The 24670-nt window shown below is 44.4% G+C and overlaps 1 protein-coding gene across 3 annotated transcripts in view; it reads right to left on the reverse strand.

Annotated features, from left to right (window-relative positions):
* The window catches only part of DET1 (DET1 partner of COP1 E3 ubiquitin ligase), a 99253-nt gene that overhangs the window by 58784 nt on the left and 15799 nt on the right, over positions 1–24670 (reverse strand). For 2 of the 3 annotated variants that reach the window (XM_077263454.1, XM_077263455.1), the window contains exon 2: positions 13719–14824. In XM_077263454.1, coding sequence (XP_077119569.1) covers positions 13719–14816 — 1098 coding nt within the window. In that variant the 5' untranslated portion in view covers positions 14817–14824. The remainder of the gene's footprint in view (positions 1–13718; positions 14825–24670) is intronic. The other variant, XM_077263456.1, reaches the window with a different exon arrangement.

Here is a 24670-nt window from a genome sequence, read left to right on the forward strand (position 1 = left end):
CGCAATGAGAGGAGAGTTAAGCCCAATCAATCTCATGCTGTCCGGCTACCATCTTCCACAGTGTCTGCCGCCGGCACAGAGCACTCTAGGATTACCTCTTCATCCATATAGAAACAGAAAATACATTGAGGAGAGGAGGTAGGAGGGGCTATTTGACCTCTTTCATGCTTCCTGTGAACATATTCAATTTAGACTACATTAATGCAATCCAGAATATACTTATAAGATGACGGTACTTAGCGCAGACATTTCTGCGCTAAGTAACTTCATATTATAAGTTTTTCATATAGCAGTAATTCAGTCTAAATATCATATTTTCATTGATTGAATGATTTATTATGGTTTTCCAAAGTGTCAGTAAAAAAATATTGTCTGAAATATTTTGGTAAGCTGTACAGAAAAAAAATGTAAAGTCAACATTGCAACCTACTTGTGACTGAGCCCTTAAACTATTGTTAATTAGTGGTGGATCCTAACTGCCCATCAAATTTGTAGACTTTTAGAATGAGGGGGCATGTTTGAGAAATACTAAGTTAGGGTCCCATAAAAGAAATATACCGTATATACTCGAGTATAAACCGACCCGAGTATAAGCCAACCCCCCTAATTTTGCAACAAAAAACTGGGAAAACTTATTGACTCGAGTATAAGCCTAGGGTGGAAAATGCAGCAGCTACCGGTAAATGTCAAAAATAAAAATAGATACCAATAAAAGTAAAATTAATTGAGACATCAGTAGGTTAAGTGTTTTTGAATATCCATATTGAGTCAGGAGCCCCATATAATGCTCCATACTGTTCATTATGGCCCCACAAGATGCTCCATATACAAATATGCCCCATATAATGCTCCATATACAAATATGCCCCATATAATGCTCCATGCAGTTCATTATGGCCCCATAAGATTCTCCATATACAAATATGCCCCATATAATGCTCCATGCAGTTCTTTATGGCCCCATAAGATACCCCATATAATGCTCCATGCAGTTGTTTATGGCCCTATAGATGCTCCATATAATGCTCCATGCAGTTCTTTAAGGCCCCATAGATGCCCTATATAATGCCCCATGCAGTTATGACCCCATAGATGCCCCATATAATGCTCCATGCAGTTCTTTATGGCCCCATAGATGCTTCATATAATGCTCCATGCAGTTATGGCCCCATAGATACCCCATATAATGCTCCATGCAGTTATGGCCCCATAGATGCCCCATATAATGCTCCATGCAGTTCTTTATGGCCCCATAGATGCTCCATATAATGCTCCATGCAGTTATGGCCCCATAGATGCCCCATATAATGCTCCATGCAGTTCTTTATGGCCCCATAGATGCTCCATATAATGCTCCATGCAGTTCTTTATGGCCACATAGATGCTCCATATAATGCTCCATGCAGTTATGGCCCCATAGATGCCCCATATAATGCTCCATGCAGTTATGGCCCCACAGATGCCCCATATGATGCTCCATGCAGTTCTTTATGGCCCCATAGACGCTCCATATAGCATTGTGCCACATGTAATGCTGCTGCTGCTGCGCTAGAAAAAAAAATGACATACTCACCTCTCATCACTGCACCTCTGCGTCCCGTCTCTCCGCACTGACTGTTCAGGCAGAGGGCGGCGCGCACAGTAATACATCATCGCGCCCTCTGACCTGAACAGTCACAGCAAGAGGACGGGAAGACGGAGCGTTGGTGGAACGAGAGAAGGTAAATATGATATACTCACCTGCTCCTGACGCGGTCCCTGCATGTCCCACGGTGTTCAGCACGGCAGCTTCTTCCTGTAGTGAGCGCTCACGTGGTACTGCTCATTACAGTAATGAATTTGCGGCTCCACCCCTATGGGAGTGGAGTCCATATTCATTACTTTAATGAGCGGTACCACGTGACCGCTGAAGAGGGGAAGAACTTGAAGCTGCCGCGCCAAACACCGTGGGACATGCAGGGACCGCGTCAGGAGCAGGTGAGTATTTGACAGGCGTCGCTCCTCCTCACCCGCCGACCCCCCCCGGCTTCCATGACTCGAGTATAAGCTGAGAGGGGCACTTTTAGCCCATTTTTTTGGACTGAAAATCTCGGCTTATACTCGAGTATATACGGTATGCCTTGTCATGACTGATGGGCTCTCATGAATTGGCTAATTTGTGCTATAAGTGCCTTTATTTTAGGAGTATATTCCATATACAAGCGCTTCTCACTAAATTAGAATATCATTAAAAAGTTATTTTATTTCAGTTCTTCAATACAAAAAGTGAAACTCATATTATATACAGTTAAGTCCATATATATTTGGACAGAGACAACATTTTTCTAATTTTGGTTATAGACATTACCACAATGAAGTTTAAACAAAACAATTCAGATGCAGTTGAAGTTCAGACTTTCAGCTTTCATTTGAGGGTATCCACATTAAAATTGGATGAAGGGTTTAGGAGTTTCAGCTCCTTAACATGTGCCAACCTGTTTTTAAAGGGACCAAAAGTAATTGGACAGATTCAATAATTTTAAATAAAATGTTCATTTCTAGTACTTGGTTTTAAACCCTTTGTTGGCAATGACTGCCTGAAGTCTTGAACTCATGGACATCACCAGACGCTGTGTTTTCTCCTTTTTGATGCTCTGCCAGGCCTTCACTGCAGTGGTTTTCAGTTGCTGTTTGTTTGTGGGCCTTTCTGTCTGAAGTTTAGTCTTTAACAAGTGAAATGCATGCTCAATTGGGTTGAGATCAGGTGACTGACTTGGCCATTCAATAATATTCCACTTCTTTGCTTTAATAAACTCCTGGGTTGCTTTGGCTTTATGTTTTGGGTCATTGTCCATCTGTAGTATGAAATGACGACCAATCAGTTTGGCTGCATTTGGCTGGATCTGAGCACACAGTATGGCTCTGAATACCTCAGAATTCATTCGACTGCTTCTGTCCTGTGTCACATCATCAATAAACACTAGTGACCCAGTGCCACTGGCAGCCATGCATGCCCAAGCCATCACACTGCCTCCGCCGTGTTTTACAGATGATGTGGTATGCTTTGGATCATGAGCTGTACCATGCCGTCGCCGACTCGCCATACTTTTCTCTTTCCATCATTCTGGTAGAGGTTGATCTTGGTTTCATCTGTCCAAAGAATGTTCTTCCAGAACTGTGCTGGCTTTTTTAGGTGTTTTTTAGCGAAGTCCAGTCTAGCCTTTTTATTCTTGATGCTTATGAGTGGCTTGCACCGTGCAGTGAACCCTCTGTATTTACTTTCATGCAGTCTTCTCTTTATGGTAGATTTGGATATTGATACGCCTACCTCCTGGAGAGTGTTGTTCACTTGGTTGGTTGTTGTGAAGGGGTTTCTCTTCACCGTGGAGATTATTCTGCGATCATCCACCACTGTTGTCTTCCGTGGGCGCCCAGGTCTTTTTGCATTGATGAGTTCACCAGTGCTTTCTTTCTTTCTCAGGATGTACCAAACCGTAGATTTTGCCACTCCTAATATTGTAGCAATTTCTCAGATGGGTTTTTTCTGTTTTCGCAGCTTAAGGATGGCTTGTTTCACCTGCACGGAGAGCTCCTTTGACTGCATGTTTACTTCACAGCAAAACCTTCCAAATGCAAGCACCATACCTCAAATCAACTCCAGGCCTTGTATCTGCTTAATTGAGAGTGACATAATGAAGGGATTGCCCACACCTGTCCATGAAATAGCCTTGGAGTCAATTGTCCAATTACTTTTGGTCCCTTTAAAAACAGGGTGGCACATGTTAAGGAGCTGAAACTCCTAAACCCTTCATCCAATTTTAATGTGGATACCCTCAAATGAAAGCTGAAAGTCTGAACTTCAACTGCATCTGAATTGTTTTGTTTAAAATTCATTGTGGTAATGTCTATAACCAAAATTAGAAAAATGTTGTCTCTGTCCAAATACATATGGACCTAACTGTAGAGTCATTACAGACTGATCTATTTCAAGTGTTTGTCTGTAAGGCTGTGTGCACACGTTGCAGATTCTTCGCGTTTTTTTCATGTTTTTTCGCTATAAAAATGCGGAAAAAAAGCATACATTATGCATCCCATCATTTAGAATGCATTCCGCAATTTTTGTGCACATTATGCGTTTTTTTCCACAAAAAAAGAAGCATTGCGGTAAAAAACGCAGCATGTTCATTAATTTTGCTTATTTTTTTCGGATTTCCCACTATATTATTGCACTTGGAACCTCAGGAAAAAGCCGCAAAAAAAACTGCACCAAAAACACGGTAAAAACAAGGTAAAAACGCGAGAAAAACACATGCAGATTTTTTGCAGAAAATGTCTGGTTTTGCTCAGGAAATTTCTGCAAGAAATCCTGAACGTGTGCACGTAGCCTTAATGTTAATGATTATAGCTTAGAGCCAATTAAAAACCGAAAAGTCATTATCTCAGTAAATTAGAATACTGTATAACACCAGCTTGAAAAATGAAAATGTTAAAATCCGAAATATTTACTATTTAAAATTTTACTATCAGAAGGTCCAATGTCTTATGAAAAAAAAATCTCAGACTCAGGGGATATGTAGAGGCAATCCAGATTATAGCTCAGAAGAGTGACACGCTGCTGATTTGGATTTTCCAGAGTTAGGCAATGTTCACACTTTGCGGTTTTTACCGCGGATCCGCGGCGATTTTGATGCTGCGGGTCCGCAGCAGTTTCCATAGCGTTTCCATTTACATGTAAACCCTATGGAAACCGCAAACCGCTGTGCACATGCTGCGGGAAAAACCGCGCAGAAACGCAGCGGTTTAAAACCCGCAGCATGTCACTTCTTTGTCCAGAATCGCTGCGATTCTGCACCCATAGGAATGCATTGAACCGCTTACTTCCCGCATGGGGCTGTGCCCACGTTGCGGGAATTAAGCGGTTAATGTGCGGGTGGTACCCGGGGTGGAGGAGAGGAGACTCTCCTCCAGGCCCTGGGAACCATATTTGGGATAAAGAAAAGAATAAAAATAAAAAATCATGTTATACTCACCTCTCAGCGCTGCACGCGGCCGTCCGGTCAGAGTTGCTGTGCGAACAGGACCTGCGGTGACGTCACGGTCACATGACCGTGATGACGACTGGGTCACATGACCATGACGTCACGAAGGTCCTTCTCGGCACAGCATCTTTTGAACCGGAGCGCCGTGTGCAGCGCCCAGGAGATCCGGACATCGGAGGGTGAGTATAACCAATTTTTATTATTTTTTAACATTACTATTGATGCTGCATATTGCTGAATATGCAGCATCAATAGTATAGGAGTAATCCCACAGCGGAAACCGCCGAACAAACCGCGATAAATCTGCAGGGATAACCGCAGCGGTTTTGCCCTGCAGATTTATCAATTCCGCTGCGGGAGAACCCGCAGAGGGACGCCGCAAAGTGTGAACATGGCCTAAAGTCTCCCCAGTTCTGATGATTTTATTCTTTATGGCTTTGTTGATGGAAATATAAAGTTATGGTTTTTGGAAGGTGGCAATGGTGGAAAACTAAAGTTGATACTAAAAATGTCCTCGGTGCCAAGTGGTTAACATACAGCTTTATCATTACCAAATCTTCCAACAAGTAGTTTTTCATCCATTTGATGTTTCCCTAAAATGTTAGAAGCTGCTAAGAGCATTTAATGTGTGCTTGGCATGGTATGATTGAAAGACAAAATAGTAGAAAGGGCACAAAGCAAATTAACAGCTTTAACACAACCAAAGAGGTTTACAAAGCGCAAACTGGTGATTTCTGGCTGTCAGCTTTACCATTCGAGGCCACCTGAACAATACAGACAATTGTGTTGAAAAACAAAAGTGACAAAAAAATAAAACTCTTTATAATAAATATAATTCAATATAAATACAGATTGTTTCATGAACATATTAATAGCTTATTTTTCTATGAAATGCTCATGTTCTTACCACTAAAAGAAACTCATAACACAACAAAACTTTGACACTAAGGCTTCTTTCACACTTGCGTCGGTACGCGGCCATCGCTAAGCGTCGGCGCGACGTACCGACGGACGTTGTGAAAATTCGGCACAACGTGGGCAGAAGATACAGTTTTTCAACGCATCCGCTGTCCATTCTAAAGTCCCAGGGAGGAGGGGGCGGAGTTCCGGTCGCGCATGCGCGATAGGAAATGGCGGACGCGACGTACGGAAAAACGTTCCCTTGAACGTTTTTTCGTGACGGTCCGCCAAAACACGATGGATCCAGTGCACGACGGATGCGACGTATGGCCATGCATCGCGATCCGTTGGCAATACAAGTCTATGGGAAAAAACGCATCCTGCGGGCACATTTCCAGGATGCGTTTTTTTCCCAAAATGACGCATTGCGACGGAGGCCAAACGACGGAAGTGTGAAAGAATCCTAACGCACAGGTCACTCTTGTGTAAAAGCTTTGCATTCATCACCACTGCAGCCTTTTATCCAATTCCTTTGTTAGAGATCACATATGTGAGTGTAATACAGGCATACATAGGATGTTTTGTGGCTCGCAGAGAAGAGGAACACTGCAGTTCTCATCTTTCTATATTCAATCATCAGCCCCCACCCAGAAGTGCAGGGGCGTGACATCATCACAATGCGGATACTGCCGACACCACAGCGCAGAGGTGGCAGGGACGCAGCGTGAAACAGTAAACACTCCATGGAGGAGTTGAAGATTAAATATCCTAACGAGTGATGAGCAAACATGCTTGGATATCGCTTTGTCAGAGTATCTTGGGCATGCTCAAATAATATGTACGTCTCTGCTGCGGCTGCATGATTCATGAGCCGGGATCGAGTCAAGTGCACAGGTGGCGAGATGTGATTGTGTGATACATTTGATCACGGGAAAAGAGATCTCTAGTGGCCATTTTCCCAGCTTGCATTGCATTGAAACCATGGTGGAGCCCCGGAATCGCCAATCACCCCCTCCTACCAGTTGGGAACTTGCAGATTTGCACTGCCGAACACCCCTCTTCTCAGCCAGCAGGATCGCTTGACGCCATGCCTTCTCCCATCCCAGGTAAGCTGCATTCAGAATATAAGACGCACCCTTATTTTCCTCCCAAATTTTAGGGAAAAAATGCATCTTATAGTCCAAAAAATATGGTACTTCCTGGAAAGTGCTCTTCACTTAGGCGGATGTTTTGAAGGGGTTTTTCTTCAGCATCAAAAAGATTCTGCGATCATCCAGCTGTTTTCTTTGGTGGACGTCCAGGTCTTTTTCAGGTACCAGTACACTCTTTTTTTTTTTAAGAATGTACCAAACTGTTGATTTGGCCACTCCAAACATTTCTGCTATCTCTTTGATGGATGTCTTCTTTTCCTTCAGCCTATTGATGGTCTGCTTCTCTTCCATTGAGAGCTCATTGGACTGCATGTTGTTGGTTCACACTAACAGCTTCCAAATTTAAATGCCACAACTGGAATAAGCTACTGACCTTTTACCTGCTTAATTGATCATGGATTAACGAGGGCATAGCACATGCAGCCCATTAAAGAGCTTTCGAGATAATTGCCCAATTAATTTTGGTCCCTTTAAAAAGAGACAGGTACATATTAATGAGCAGTAATTCCTAAACCCTTACTCTAATTAGGATGTGAATACCGTCAAATTGAGGCCATGTTCAAGTCTAATATTTGGTCAGTATTTTACATCAGTATTTGTACGCCAAAACCAGAAATGGGTGACAAATGCAGAAGTGGTGACGTGTTTCTATTTTACGTTTCCTCTGATTGTTCCACTCCTAATTTTGGCTTACAAATACTGATATAAAATACTGACCACATAATGAACAATATAGTGGCTGGTAGAATGTAATGGTTAATGGGAGACTGGGGTTCAAATCCCTGTGGAAAAAATAAATTAAAATAAATTATATACCGAGGCTCCTAATACTATAATACACTATAATAACTACCCTAAGTGGCTGTTATAGCGAAATGGGAGACTGGTGTTCAAATCCTGGCTCTGCCCTGTTGGAAATAATATACCAGTAGTGGTCCTTGGGCAAGACTACTAACACTATAGTGTCTACCCTCATTAAACATAAGAGTGTCACGAACAAAGAGAGTCATACCAGCTCAGACGTCGCCCGGATTAACAAGGTCCACGTCAGATGTCGAGGAACCAGGACAATCTGATGATAAATGGGCTACTGGAACAAACCATACATGAACAAGGCAAGAGAACCTGGATCTGATGAAATATGAGAGAGGATATATGAAGCGTAGGAGGAAACTCTGGATGGATACAAGACCTGCATGTCCACTGACTGAGAAACAACTAGTCACCCAACATTTCAATATCATAAAGAAAAACTCACAACTTGAAATGGATCAAATGCACTGCAGATCCACCCCACATGAAGACCTGGAAGAGCAACATGTTCAACCCCCTGAAAATCCTGATCCAATCCTGCAACTAGAGAGCACAGCAGCTGATTTGAAACAGATCTCAGATAAACTAAATACCATCAATATCACCAGACAGTATGCTAAAAGATGCCAATAGAGCATCAATACCTACCACCACCAAAGCGCAAACTAATAAACTGATCTATGCTACTGCCTCAGCAAGAATAACAAAAGTACTTGCCCCTTGAAGACTGGAGACAAAGATCAAAGGTGACACGAAGGGAAGTCAGCCAACTAACAGAAATACAGAAGGTTGTAAAGATCAAGAATAAGACCAAGTTAGACAAGTACCAAGGCCTGACCCCAACTGAAGCCCTAGAAACTGCTAAACAAAGGTTCCAAGCACTCGCTGAAAGACTAGGAAGATACACTAGAGGAGCTGAGGCCAAGAAGATAAATGCCCTGTTTTCCAAAGAACCATCCAAGGTGTACTCCCAACTACAGAGTAACAGCACAAAAGGCAGCAACTCCAACAATAGCAGAGACTAAACAATACTGGAGGAACATATGGGAGAAGGAAAAAACACACAACACCAGTGCAATGTGGCTGCAAGATCTAAAGGTACCGTCACATTAAACGACGCTGCAGCGATAGCGACAACGATGTCGATCGCTGCAGCGTCGCTGTTTGATCGCTGGAGAGCTGTCACACAGACCGCTCTCCAGCGACCAACGATGCCGAGGTCCCCGGGTAACCAGGGTAAACATCGGGTTACTAAGCGCAGGGCCGCGCTTAGTAACCCGATGTTTACCCTGGTTACCAGCGTAAAAGTAAAAAAAACAAACAGCACATGCTCACCTGCGCGTCCCCCAGCTTCTGCTTCCTGACACTGACTGAGCTCCGGCCCTAACAGCACAGTGGTGACGTCACCGCGGTGCTTTCACTTTCACTTTAGGGCCGGGCTCAGTCAGAGCAGGAAGCAGACGCGCAGGTGAGTATGTACTGTTTGTTTTTTTTACTTTTACGCTGGTAACCAGGGTAAACATCGGGTTACTAAGCGCGGCCCTGCGCTTAGTAACCCGATGTTTACCCTGGTTACCAGTGTAAAACATCGCTGGTATCGTTGCTTTTGGTGTCAAACACAACGATACACGGCGATCGGACGACCAAATAAAGTTCTGGACTTTATTCAGCGACCAGCGACATCACAGCAGGATCCTGATCGCTGCTGCGTGTCAAACTAAACGATATCGCTAGCGAGGACGCTGCAACGTCACGGATCGCTAGCGATATCGTTTAGTGTGACGGTACCTTAAGAATGAAACACAGCAACCACCTAGAGCAAGATCCAGTCACCATTACAGTAGCAGACATCCAACAGCAGGTCAAGAACATGAAGAACTGGACAGCACCTGGCCCAGACATGATCCACACCTACTGGCTAAAGAACCTAACAGTGGTACATGATCGCATGGCAAAGCAGATGAACCAACTGCTAAAAGCAGGCCACCACCCAGATTGGCAAACACAAGGTAGAACAGTGCTGATCATGAAGGATCCTCACAAAGGAACAGTTCCATACAACTACCGCCCAATAACCTGCCTTACAACAACATGGAAACTCCTGTCAGGCATCACAGCAACCAAGCTACAGAACCATATGAACCATTACATGAATCCAGCTCAGAAAGGCATTGGGACCGACACCAGAGGCTTTAAGCACCAGCCCCTAGTAAATAGAGCAGTCGCTCAAGACTCAAGATCCAGACAGACCAATCTCAGCCTGGATTGACTGTAGGAATTCCTATGACTTAATGCCACACACACATGGATCTGTGAATGCTTGGCACTCTACAATGTCAACAGGAAATCAAGAACCTTCCTCAGAAACTCAATGGGGCAATGAGAACAACACTGGAAGTCAACTCAAGACAACTAGCAAAAGTGACCATCAAATGCAGCATATACCAAGGTGATGCACTGTCCTCACTGCTGTTCTGCATAGGCTTGAACCCCCTCAGTCAGATAATTGCAGAGTCTGGCTATGGATACAAGTTCAAAAGTGGAAGCATCATCAGCCACTTCCTCTACATGGATGACATCAAGATGTATGCGAAAAACAAGTAAGACATCAATTCACTCATCCACCTGACAAGGATCTACAGTGAAGACATCAGGATGTCCTTTGGACTGGAGAAGTGCGGTCGTTGGTAATAAAGAGAGGCAAGGTAGTCAAGACTGATGGGAGTGGAATTACCAGCAGGACACATAGCAGATGTACAGACATGCTACAAGTACTTTGGCATCCCAGAGGGATACGGTAACCATGATGAGGAGGCAAGGAAAGCTGCAACATCTAAATACCATCAAAGGGTAAGACAGGTTCTGAAGGGCCAGCTCAATAGGAAAAATAAAATCCGTGCCATCAATACATATGCCCTGCCAGTTATCAGATACCCTGCTGGCATAGTGTGCTGGCCAAAAGAAGAGATGGAAGCTGTAGATGTAAAGACACGAAAGCTCCTTACAATGCTAATGCCTAAAGGTACCTTCACACATAACGATTTAGTTAACGATATCGTTGCAACGTCACGCTTTTTGTGACGTAGCAACGATCCCGCTTAACGATCTCGTTATGTGTGACAGCGACCAACGATCAGGCTCTGCTGGGAGATCGTTGGTCGTAGGGAATGATCAGGACCTTTTTTTGGTCGCTGATCACCCGCTGTCATCACTGGATCGGCGTGTGTGACGCCGATCCAGCGATGTGTTCACTTGTAACCAGGGTAAACATCGGGTTACTAAACGCAAGGCCGCGCTTAGTAACCCGATATTTACCCTGGTTACCATTGTAAAAGTTTAAAAAAAAAACCAAAAAAAAAAACTACATACTCACATTCCGATGTCTGTCACGTCCCCCGTCGTCAGCTTCCCTGCACTGACTGTCAGCGCCGGCCGTAAAGCAGAGCACAGCGGTGACGTCACCGCTGTGCTCTGCTTTACGGCCGGCGCTGACAGTCAGTGCGGGAAGCTGACGGCGGGGGACGTGACAGACATTGGAATGTGAGTATGTAGTGTGTTTTTTTTTTAACTTTTACAATGGTAACAAGGGTAAATATCGGGTTACTAAGCGCGGCCCTGCACTTAGTAACCCGATGTTTACCCTGGTTACCTGGGTGCTGCAGGGGGACTTCGGCATCGTTGAAGACAGTTTCAACGATGCCGAAGTCTTTCCCCTGATCGTAGGTCGCTGGAGAGAGCTGTCTGTGTGACAGCTCCCCAGCGACCATACAATGACTTACCAACAATCACGGCCAGGTAGTATCGCTGGTCGTGATCGTTGGTAAGTCGTTTAGTGTAACGGTACCTTAAGGCAGCCACAACAACAGATCTGAAAGGAAGAACAGGAATATGAAGCGCCATGGCAAGTCAAGCTGCTGCATGGGACGTATCATCTACAGATAATGGAGGTGGCTGACATGGAGAAATTCTACCAATGGCTGGAGAAAGCTAGACTCCGAGACACACAAAGGCACTAATCACAGCAGCACAAGAGCAAGCACTAAGTACCAGATCCATAGAAGCAGGAATCTACCACACGAGACAAGACCCAAGGTGCAGACTACGCAAAGAAACCTCAGAAACAGTCCAACACACAGTGGCAGGATGCAAAATGCAAGCAGGAACAGCTTATACCGAATGCCACAACCAAGTAGCAAGAATTGTATACAGGAACATCTGCACAGCATATGGTCTAAGTCCCCCTAAGTCCAGGTGGGAGATCCCAGAGAAAGTGGTGAAGAATGAAAGGGATAAAATCCTGTAGAACTTCAAGATCCAGATGGATAAGCAGGTGTTGGCTAACCAACCAGACATTGTGATAGTAGACAAGGATCATAATATGATATGATAATAGATGTGGCAGTGCCAAGTGACAGCAACATCAGAAAGAAGGAATATGAGAAGCTGGAGAAATACCGGGGCCTCAAAGGAGAACTGGAGAACATGTGGAAGGTGAAGCCAACAGTGATTCCAGTGGTGATAGGAGCACTTGGAGCAGTGACTCTAAGTTGGGAAAATGGCTACAACAGATCCCAGGAGCAACATCTGAGCTGTCTGTCCAGAAAAGTGCAATGCTGGGAACAACTAAGATCTTGCACAGAATCCTCAAACTCCTAGGTGTGTGTGTGTGTGTGTGTGTGTGTGTGTGTGTGTGTGTGTTTGTGTATGTGTGTATATATGTATGTATATATATATATATATATATATATATATATATATATATATATATACACACATATACACACACACATAATATATGTACATACACACATTTTGGACATATATAATCACATACACATTTATTAAAGTTTTGTATTGTTGAAAAACAAATACAAAAAAAATTTAAACAAAATAATACACTTGGGTTTGTGTCACCATATTCTAAGATCTGAAGGTTTTTTTAGTTTTCTGTTAATGGACCTGGATGAGAGCTTGTTTATACGCTGAGCTGCAGTTTCTATTGACACCATATTGGGGTACATATAAGGTTTTGATTGCTTTTTATTGCTATTTTTGGAGGTGGAGTAAGAAATGTGGAGGAATGAATAAAAGCAATTCTGGAAGGTAAGGTTTTCTTTTAGCCATTTAACGCATGGTGTAAATGTTTTATATTTTGACGGATCGGAAATAAATAACAGGGAGGAACGAATGGCCTGGGAGGGATATATTACCATAGAAAGGTACAAGGGGAGAACACCAATGTGTAAACCCTCACTAACAGGTTATAAAACTTAACTTTTATTAATGATATTACAAAAAATAGTGATTTTTTTTAAAAAAACTATCCTTAACCTGCCACTACATAGATTCTATAAGCCGCTGCTTCCAACTATCAAACAAAGGGTCACCAGGGGATGGGACACTTTTATGGACACAATAAAACCCATTGTTTTTTTTTTGTTTTTTTTTCAATATCTGAATGTGGAAAAAGGGGCCACTAACCCATTGCCTCAAACCTGGTGTACTTGCACACCAGCAAAGAGGCCATTTACTTGCTGCTGTCAAGTGACTGACAGCGGTAATTAAATTGTTATACAGCCGCAATTGGAGATAGCATTAGTCCCTGCTGTTAGAGACAGATGTTGGCTGTGAAACACAGACGGTGCCTGCTTGGTGTTGAGGGATCAGCTCCTCTTCACACCCTGCACGCAATAAAGGATGTTAAGGGGTTAAAAAAAAACACATCTGCCAAGAATTTTTTTTGTACTTGTCGGATGACCCCTTTAAAAACAAAACAAAAATAAAAAAGGGTCCACCCTTATGAAAGTAAAAGTAATTTAGGAAAAATCTTTTATACCTGTACCTGTGATGGGTCGTTGACTCGTAGTGTAACCACATCCTCGCTGGTATACTTGATAAATAGGTGACTTTCATCCAGTAGTTGCATCTTCCACATTCTGAGTTGTCTTAGTTGGTCAAAATACTGGAAAAAACGCCTTTTGGCCGTGGCACTACCATCTCGCTCTGCCCTCCTCCATAGGTATACCAGAAGTCTATGCTTCAATGAATTAATAAATGGCTCTTTGTATAAATTTGCCATTCCAGTTTGAGTTTCGCGTTGTACTTCAGGGTAAACAGCGGACAATATTAGTAGGTCGTCTTCATAACAAAATCGCCCTATAGTCCGTACGTCAATGAAGGTGCCTTCTGTCGTCACCTGAAAGACATGAATGGTTTGTTGCTGCACAGAAAGGATGGCCAGGATATTTTTATATAAGTACAGGCCTTGGTTGTGTGAAAGGATGATTTTATCACATTTAAAGGTCCTGGTGTCACAGAGTCTGCCGGTGTGAAGGTCTATTATGTGAAGGGAATAGTCCTCCAGGGGGGATCTGGGGTTGGGAGTCACAGACTCACTATTACGATAGATTTCATAAAAAGGTGGATATGGTTCCTCGGGAAGATAGGCTGCCGATCCCACAATCACATAACGACAGTCATCAGTAAACAGGCTGCACTCTCTGTTCAAGTGCTCCCCATTTGAAGCCACATTAGTGATATGGAGGAGAACAAAAAAGCGCTCAAACAAGCGTCCTCGAATGTTCACCGACCGCTGATCATTAGAATTTGCCAAGATTTCTCCTTCGTAGCCATTTAAAAGATCTTCAGCTGCCTGGCAGCCTTGATACTCGTAAATCTCTAAGGAGGTCTGATCAGAAGAAAACGCAATAAAGTATCTACCATCCGGGGAGAACTTGCGCAGGAAACATGGCGGCTTTTCCACATTCACCACTGTGTAGTTAGGAAAGACATTCTGATGGAAAATGCGAACTTGGTGCCAGTGAGAGCCAGGCTTCCCCGAGCTGATCTTCCGGCGTTCGAGGCGATGGATTACATTTTGGTTCTGTATTCTCCGAGGTTTAATAGTAGGGGCGTCATGATCCATCTTAAACATACCTTCATCTACAAAAACAAATATAACAAAAGTGACATAACTATTCAGAATCTATCTAAACAATTCTTTAAAACAAACTGAAAATTAACGGATTCTCTCCAATTAAAGCATTTAAGAACTATTCACGCTACGTTTTTCCTTTGTTTTTTTCAGCACTTTTTTTTGCCATGGTAGGCAAAGAGGAAGAGGGGGCTGTGCCGGCTGTCACCTCCTCTTGATGTTCGATTTGTCTGAAGGCAGGAAGAGTGATGCCAGTGCCCATTGGGCGCCGGGCTCACGTGTTATAGGAAACGCACGAGAGCCCCGGGAAGTTCAGATCAAGAAAGGTTTGCGCCAGTAGTGGACAACCCCTTTAAGGGGAAACAGTCAACACATTTTTGCTATGGAATCTAAGATCTGCATGGATGTATGTATGGGCAGAGAGCCTGATTCCAGTGACGTGTCACTTACTGAACTACCTGGTGTAGATTTGATGGAATCCATGTTTTCTCTCCTGTAGATGCAGCAGTGGCCAGAATGCTGAGCTCTGTATAACCCTGCCCACACCCCTGAGTGGCAGCTACATGTGTATACCATCAGCAAGCTGCCTATCAGAGGAGCAACATCTAGTGCAGAAGTGATCATCTCTTGCTGATAAACCACCGATTGCAGTGAAAGTCCAGCAAGCTGCTGAGCAAGACATCCCTGGAATCAGGCTCTCTGCCCCAAAATTGTGTTGCTCTCAAATTAAGTTGCAAAACCCTGCTAATCTCCTGGCTGGATTCTGCCAGGAGATGCGGATTTTGTGCAGAAAATTCTGCACCTCTTTTCCTACGTGTGCACATAGCCATATTGTTTAGCTGACAGCTGCTGGATTGTCACCTATATGGGGATGCTATTCTCTTACATCTCAGGTCAGTAAAAAAAACTTATTTGTGGTCACTAAGGGGTTAATAAGTAAAGTATGTGTTAAATTCTTTAGGCGGCAGAGGGATTTTCCTAAGAGTCTGCCTCCAGAGCTTATTTTAACACTTAGCAAGGCCTCTGCATGTAGACTGATTCCCGGCTTCGCTCACAAAATTTCAGGCGTGTGCAGATCACAACCGTCCTCACTTCTGCGCATTGTTCTTCCCTTCACATAGGAGAAAGGTGTAGCTAGTGACCAGTGGAGTTATTGGATCGCAGACATCAATCATTGCACTTCCTATGACGTACATGCCCATAGAGACCGTGTAGGAGGGTTGATCCCACTGACAGGTTCCCTTCTGACAGACCCTCTACACTCATTTCTGTGATAAGAAGCAAGTGGGAAATGTGAGGTCACATCTACTGGCCATAACTGCTATTGAAAGGGTTCATGGTGACTTTTCATACTTTGTGCCCTTAGCCTTATACTTATGCACAGCTCATCCTATGGGATTTAAGCCTCATTCAGACATCAGTAACTTTTATACCAAAATTTCATCAGATTTTGTTCAGTGTGTCAGTTTTTCTATTAGAGATTCATTAGGCCTTTTTTTTTTGCAAACAAGAAGTGTTCTCAAGCTTCTCTTATCAAACAAGCATGAATACCAGACAGTGACCAGATAGCATCCAAGCGGTATTTTTTTTTTTTCAAAGACCCATTGCATTGTAAAATTTGATCTGTAATTTGGGCCAAAATCAGCCATGTCTCAGTGTTCTGATGCAGCGCACTTAGTATGAAAAAACACACCTGCCCTATAGTCCCTTATAATGGGTACGCGTTTTGATGTCTGAATGAGGCCCCATGAAGGGGGAAAAAAAATTAAAAATTTAAAAAAAAGTGCGGGTTCAGGTACCAGAGCAGTAGCCGGACCCCATTCACTTGAATGGGGGGGGGCAAATATCCAGTGTTTGCCACACTTTCATGTGCATGACTGCGTGAAAAAACAGTAATTAGACTTACTGGTAATTGTATTTCCAGGAATCCATCCTGACAGCACACTGGAGGACGTCCTTCTTATCCATGATGGGACAGGAAACACGAGAGGTTAAAAGGACCCTCCCCCTACCACCCTTCAGTGTTTTTCCAAAGTAACACATCTGGATGGATGCAAAAACAAGTTTTATTACAACAAAATAATCAATCATACAAATGTTACATCACATAAGTATAAAGATCAAACAATAGGGAGGGAACTAACAGTGCTGTCAGGATGGATTCCTGGAAATACAATTACCAGTAAGTCTAATTACTGTTTTCCAGGTCACCACCTGACAGCACACTGGAGAAATACCAAAGGAGAATGGTATTTAGGGTGGGACCACTGCTTGAAGTACCTTTCTACCAAAGGCCAACTGAGGCGAAACTACATCTAACTTATAGTGTTTAGAAAAGGTACTAAGATTAGACCATGATGCAGCTCTACAGATTTGGTCTGCCGTAGCCCCCCCTTTCTCCGCCCATGATGGGCCATGGCCCTAGATGAGTGGGCTTTAAGATTAACCGGGGAATTCAAACCTTTAGCTTTGTAGGCTAAATCAATTGTAGATTTTATCCACCGTGCGATAGTCGCTTTAGACGCTTTTTTCCCCTTATTTGAACCCCTGAACTGAACGAACAAGTTATTGTCCTGTCTCCAGGGTCTAGATAGATCAAGGTACCTGAGTACTGACTCTCTTACATCAAGGTTATGAAAAAATCTTTCTTTTTGGTTTTTAGGGAATTGGCAAAATGACGGTAAAACAATCTCCTGATTCATATTAGTATCGGAGACGACCTTAGGGAGAAAAGCCGGATCTAGCCTTAGTACTATTTTATCATCAAAGATCTGTAAATACGGGTTCTGTACCGAAAGAGCCTGTAGTTCCCCCAATCTTTTTGCCGATGTGATCGCAACTAAAAACGCGGTTTTAAGAGAGAGTTTGTTAATATCTATGTCTCCAGTTATATCCCAGGACTGATCACACAGAAAATTCAGGACCAGATTAAGATCCCACGGCGGGACTGATTTCCTAATGAATGGCCTTAGCCTCTGGACTGCTCTAGAGAATCTACTAATCCAGGGGTGGGTAGATAGAGAAAAATCAAAGAATGTACTTAGGGCCGCTATCTGGACTCTTAATGTACTTGGTCTAAGACCTTTTTGAAATCCTGACTGCAAGAAATCAAGAATTTTCGGGATATCTGGATGGTCAGTATCAACTGTCATCTCCCCACAGAATCCACAAAATGTTTTCCATATTTTTGTGTAGATTGCAGATGTCACCGGCTTTCTGCTGGCTTGAAGGGTAGAAATGACGTCATCTGAAAGACCTTTTGCTCTCAAGATCTTCCGTTCAGGATCCATGCTGCCAACTGAAGTGCTCCTGGGTTCTGGTGTAGAACTGGACCTTGTAGAAGAAGATCCTCTCTTACTGGTAACAGGAGAGGCTCTTCCACTGACAATTTTTTTAACAATGGAAACCAACTTCGTTTCGGCCAGTGAGGAGCTATGAGGATGACTTTGGCCTCGTCCTCGCAAATTTTCCTGAGTGTCCTTGGAATCAATGCTAGAGGCGGAAACGCATAGAGAAGACCGTTGCTCCAGGGTTGTGACAGGGCATCGATCGCAGCTGGACTTTCCCAGGGGTTTAGGGAGTAAAAGGTTTCGACTTTTGCGTTTTGCTTTGTAGCAAATAGATCCACAGTCGGCTTCCCCCAACGATGACAAAGATCCCTGAATACTTCGCTGTTCAGTTCTCACTCTGTAGGGGATACACTTTTCCTGCTCAGGAAATCTGCCAACTGGTTCTTGGATCCCTCCAGATGTACAGCCGAGATTGACCGCACCGACTTCTCTGCCCACTTGAAGATCTGTTCCGCCAGATCTTGTAATGCCAGATGTCTTGGGCCCCCCTGATGTCGAAGGAAGGCTACAGTCGTCGTATTGTCCGAGAAGATTTTTACATGCTTGTTCTTCAGCAAATGTTGTGCCGCCGTTAGGACCTTCCAAACCGCATGCAACTCTCTGTGGTTTGATGACTTCTTGCTGTCCTTTCTTTCCCAACGACCTTGGAAATATCTTCCTAGGACATGACCTCCCCAACCTTCCTGACTTGCGTCTGTCGTGACTGACACACTTGGGGTTTGAAGCCATGACACTCCTACCCGGAGATTTTTGGAGAGAGTCCACCACACCAGAGACCTCTTGATCTGAAAAGAAAGATTCAGTCTTTGATTTAGAGAATTTTGCCTCCTGTTCCAGCTCCTCAGAACTCCCTGCTGAAGCTGTCGGGAATGAAACTGGCTCCATCTCACGCAAGGGATGCAGGCCGTCATCAATCCCAGTATTCTCATCCCGTCTCTGATCGTATTTCGGCCTCGGGAGAAATGATGGACTTTTTTTATTATACCCTTTAGCCTGTCTTCCGGAAGGTAGGACATTCTTGTTTCTGAGTCGAGCATGACTCCTAGGAATTTTATTCTGGATTTCAGTATTAGATCCGATTTCTTCAAATTTATGATCCAACCGAGACTCTCTAGTGTGGAGATGAGGAACTGACAGTTGACCCTGAGCTGGTTTACTGACTCTGCCGCTATCAAAAAGTCATCTAGATAAGGGATTACCATCACATCCCGATTTCTCAGATATGCGACTACCTCTACCATAAGTTTTGTAAAAACCCTGGGAGCCGACGCCAGGCCGAAGGGGAGACAGCGAAATTGAAAGTGATAGATCTTCCCTTCCATGTTTACCGCAAACCGCAGGAATTTTTGGTGGTTTAGGTAAATGGGAACATGGTAATATGCACTCTTTAGATCTAGAGTGCACATCACCATACCCCTTCCCAACAGAGGAATGGTAGACCGAATTGACTCCATTTTGAATCTTTTGTATACCACCCAGTTGTTTAGGTGCTTCAGATTTATTATCGTTCTCGACTCTCCCGATGGTTTTGTTATTGAGAAGAGATTCGAGTAATGACCTCTGTACTCTTCTTGGGAGGGGACCGGAACAATTGCCGCCATTTTTAGGAGGTCCTGTATATCCGACCACATGGGGGATGATGATTTTAGATGTGTGCTGGACACCAGAAATCTTTCGGGCGGAAGGGAGGAAAATTCGATTTTGTACCCCTGGGACACCACCTGTAACACCCAAGGACTCGTTGTTATTCCCCTCCAACCTTCTAGGAATCCGGCTAGACGACCACCTACTCTGATGGCGTCATTTCCTATGGTAGCTAGACCTTGGACCTGAGTAACTCGAGTCTTTGGTTTTGGGTCTACTGTCTCCCCCTTTCTGGTAGCTCCATCTACCTTGCTTCCCTTTACCCCTGTAATCCTGTTTCTGATTATAGCGGGGTCTCCGAAAGGGCTGGAATTTTTTAGGCTTTTCTTCAGGGAACCCCTTTTTTACGTCTGAGGCTTTCTCTAATATATCGTCGAGGACCGGTCCGAAGACCCTGCCCCCAGAGAAGGGTATGGAACACAATTTATTTTTGGAGTGCATATCACCCGACCAGTTTTTGAGCCAGATAGCTCTTCGGGCTGCATTAGAGAGAGATTGACCTCTAGCCGCGAACCTAACCGTCTCCGCGGACGCGTCTGCCAAAAAGGCGGTTGCCAATTTTAACAGAGGCAGAGATTTCATGATAGTATCTCTAGGAGTTTTGGCTATTAATTGATCCTGAAGATCATTTAGCCACAGGTCCATGGAGCGAGCCACTGATGTTGCTGCGATATTAGCTCCGATAACCGCCGAAGAACTCTCCCAGGTCCTTTTTAAAAGTCCATCTGCCTTTCTGTCCATGGGCTCTTTTAGATTGGAAGAGTCCTCAAAAGGGATTGAGGTTCTTCTGGACACTTTAGCCAATGGAATGTCTATTTTAGGTATATCGACCCATTCTTTAACTTCATCCATGTCAAACGGCAAGCGGAGTCGGAAATCTTTAGGGATAGTCAATCTCTTCTCCGCCTCCTCCCATTCATCCAAAATCATGGATCTGATATGGGAATTTACTGGAAACACTTTTGCAGTCTGTGAGCGCAAGCCACCAAACATTTCGTCCTGAACTGAACAAGATGGTTGTGGATCCTCAATCTGCATAGTATGCCGCACAGCCTCCAACAGTTCTCCTGTGTCTGCCGCAGAGAATAAGTATTTTCTCCCTCTCTGTGGGGGGTCTCTGCTCTCCTCTTCCTCCTCTATATCCGATACAGCAGATAACGAATCTCCTGAAGAGTAATCGACCCTCTGCCTTTTGCTCGGTCTCTCTGAAGGTGAGGCTTGAGGTAGTGCCAGACCTGATACAGAAGCCTGGACCTCCTCTCTTATCATGGCTCTCATATTTGACATAAGAGAAGCCTGCTCCTCTCCTATGATTCTGCAGGTGCACGCTTCACATAGGGGTTTCTGCCAGGTATCTTTCAGTTTGGCTGCGCAAATAGGACATTTTTTGCTTTTGCCAGGCTTCTTTAACGGTTTTTCTGGTAATGAGGCCGCCTATAGAAAAATAACAAAACTCCAGGATAATGCCCCATTTTTTTTTTTTTTTTTTTTTTTTTTTAAATGTCCATAATACCGGTCCCCTGGTCTACTCACTAGCGCCGTGGACTCCTGCCCTTCTCTAGCTGCGTCCTCCATGATGCACCGGAGATCGCTTACTGCACATACCTTATATTTCTGCTCGTCTGTTCATCTGTACAGCGCTCCTGCGCTCACTACCGCTTCCTGTTTCGGAGACGCCGCCCGCCCCCCTCAGCCGCAAACCGGAAGTGACGCGGCCGGAAAGAGAGGATGGTGCAGCGACGATTTGCTTCCTCATGCCGGCCGCATGGAGACGCCGACGTCCGCAGAGGCAACCGGCAGGATCGCATGCACCAGGGGGCGTGACGGAAGGATCGAGAGCCCCCGGCAGGGGGAAGCGATCCTCATACCAGGAGCAGCGCTACACTGGTAGGCAGAGGGACCCTCGGGCGGGTGTCGGCCAGCGGGTGCCTCATGGAGGGAAGGGTGAGGCAAAGCCCCCCGATACACAATCCCCCCGCACAGAACGGTAGCTCCTCTCGCCGTTCCTATCCATAATGGGACAGGAAAAACACTGAAGGGTGGTAGGGGGAGGGTCCTTTTAACCTCTCGTGTTTCCTGTCCCATCATGGATAAGAAGGACGTCCTCCAGTGTGCTGTCAGGTGGTGACCTGGAAACATTGCTTTTGACCAGCGGTAAAATCATCACTGCCGGCCAGAAAGTCGCGGTTCCCGCAGCTGTGATCAGAGGTATAATGTTTACCTCCGGTCAATGGCATCGGACTACTGCTCTTATCAGCCTAGGCCTGCTGCCGAATTCATCAGCCAGCGCATGCACTCTAAATAAATAATTTAAAAAAAACATGAGTTGCCCCTGTATTTTTGATAACCAGCCAGCAAAACTGACAGCTAGGGGCTGCAACCCTCAGCTGTCAGTGTTAGCACGGTTGGTTAACAAGTCTAGAGGGGTCCCCACGGTGTGTTTTTTTAAAATCACTGGTCAACAGCATTTTTGGTGCCAAAGATATTTCATCGAATTTAGGGTATTTTTGGGGTGCTGATTCTGAATATGCTATCAGTTTTGCCAGATTGGCTCAAGTTTTTGACATTTTTGGTATCTTATTTATAGCACTTGTTGGTAAATGCGACGCATCCTCTCATTAATTTCTTTGGATTAGTACTTGAACTGAGCAGTTCTCAATATAGTTTTGTGTTAATTAGTGTTCTAAAAGTTTGTTCATAGCTTGATTTTTGCACTAACTTTATGTTGTTGTCTGTTTTCCAGTGAAAAGCATGAACTCATCAAGAAGAAGTTGTCTTAACGATCCAGACTCATTCTGTTACATTTGTGGTGAATACACACTGCCAAAACATAGAAGAAACATAACAGACTTCGTAAAAATATAGTTCTTACCGATAACGGTATTTCTCTGAGCCCATGACGGCACCACGGAGAGAGGGGATCCGCCCACCAAGGACAGGAAACCTACGGATAAAAAGGCGGTACCACTCTCCCGCATCAGTTGTTTTACATAGAAAATGATGGGAGACTACTAAAACATTTGTTAACTTTAACTTGTTTAGCATAACGAGATACCGCGTGACTTAAAAACTATTAGTAAACTATGAATAAATCGTGGCACTATTTAATGTGAGCACCCATAGGTGAAGGGAGGGAATGTACGGGTGCCGTCATGGGCTCAGAGAAATACCGTTATCGGTAAGAACTATATTTTTCTCTGATCGCCCATGACGGCACCACGGAGAGAATTGCATAGATAGTACATTCAGGGAGGGACCACCGCTTCCAGAACCCTTTTACCGAAGGTAAGGTCTGAAGAGGAGTTTAGGTCCAATCTATAGTGCCTATAGAATGTAGATGGTGAGGACCAGGTAGCAGCTCTACATATCTGGTCTATAGGAACTCCGGCCTTCTCCGCCCAGGAAGATGCCACTGCCCTTGTTGAGTGAGCCTTAACCTCCCCGGGAACGGACATCCCACTTGCCGAATACGAAAGACTGATGGCATCCGTAATCCATCTTGCTATGGTGGCTTTCGATGCTTTTTTCCCCTTCCGGGGACCCTGGAAACACACAAACAGAGAGGCATCCTCCCTACTCTCCTTAGTGACTTCTAGGTAACGTAAGAGACATCTTCGTACATCTAGTGTATGTAATGTTTGTTCCTTCCTATTTACAGGGTTGGGACAGAAGGAAGGGAGAGAAATCTCTTGAGACCTGTGAAACTTTGAAGCCACTTTCGGGAGATATGCTGGGTCTGTTTTTAAAATGACCCTATCCTCTAGAAATTGTGTGTAAGGAGGGTTAGCCGAAAGAGCCTGTAAGTCGCTGACCCTACGGGCAGAAGTGAGGGCGACTAACAGAGCGGTTTTGAGAGATAGGTTTTTTAATGAAGCTTCGTGTAATGGTTCGAATGGTGGGTTGGTCAGGGCTTTAAGGACTAAGTTTAAGTCCCATTGAGGAACGATTTTTGTCGGAAGAGGCCTTGATCTTCCTGCTGCTTTTATGAATCTAGCGACCCACCTATTTGAAGCTAAATCAAAATTGAATAGGGCCCCCAATGCTGCCACGTGAACTTTCAGGGTACTAGTGGCCAGCCCCATCTCCAACCCATTTTGTAGGAATTCTAGTATGGAATTAAGGGGAATTTCTTTCCCTACTTTTTCGCCTGATGAAGACAAAAACTTTTTCCATATCTTGCCATATTGTTTCGTTGTAACTGGCTTCCTACTTTGTAATAAGGTTGAGATTAGCCCTGGGGAGAACCCCCTGTCTTTTAGCAGCTTCCTTTCAAGAGCCAAGCTGTCAAGTGCAAGTTCTTGACCCTTGGATGGCAGACTGGGCCCTGTGACAATAGATCCTGAAGGTCTGGTAATACCCAGGGGTCGGACATTGACATCTTTCTCATCCATGAGAACCAAGGTCTCTTCGGCCAGAACGGGGCAATTAAGATAACCAGCGCCCCGTCCTCCCGAATCTTCCTCAGCACTGCTGGAATCAGAATGAGAGGAGGAAAGGCATAGAGCAGATGATGGCTCCAAGACATCAGAAAAGCGTCCACAACTACTGGGTTCCCCAGGGGAGATAGGGAGCAAAAGGAGGTTACTTTTTTGTTTAGGTGACTCGCAAAGAGATCTATTTTGGGAACACCCCATTTCTCTGTGATCTGGGTAAATATTGCCTGATTTAGTTCCCATTCTCCCTGTTTTAGGCTGGACCGACTGAGGAAGTCCGCTTTGTAGTTGTCTTCCCCTTTTATGTGTAGACTTGTTATGGATAGGAGGTTGCTCTCGGCTATTTGCAGGATTGAGTTGGTCACTTCCATTAGATTTTTGGAACGGGTGCCCCCCTGGTGATTGAGGTAAGATACTACCACCCGGT

Source organism: Ranitomeya variabilis, chromosome 5, assembly GCF_051348905.1.
Source record: "Ranitomeya variabilis isolate aRanVar5 chromosome 5, aRanVar5.hap1, whole genome shotgun sequence".
Taxonomy (NCBI): Eukaryota; Metazoa; Chordata; class Amphibia; order Anura; family Dendrobatidae; genus Ranitomeya; species Ranitomeya variabilis.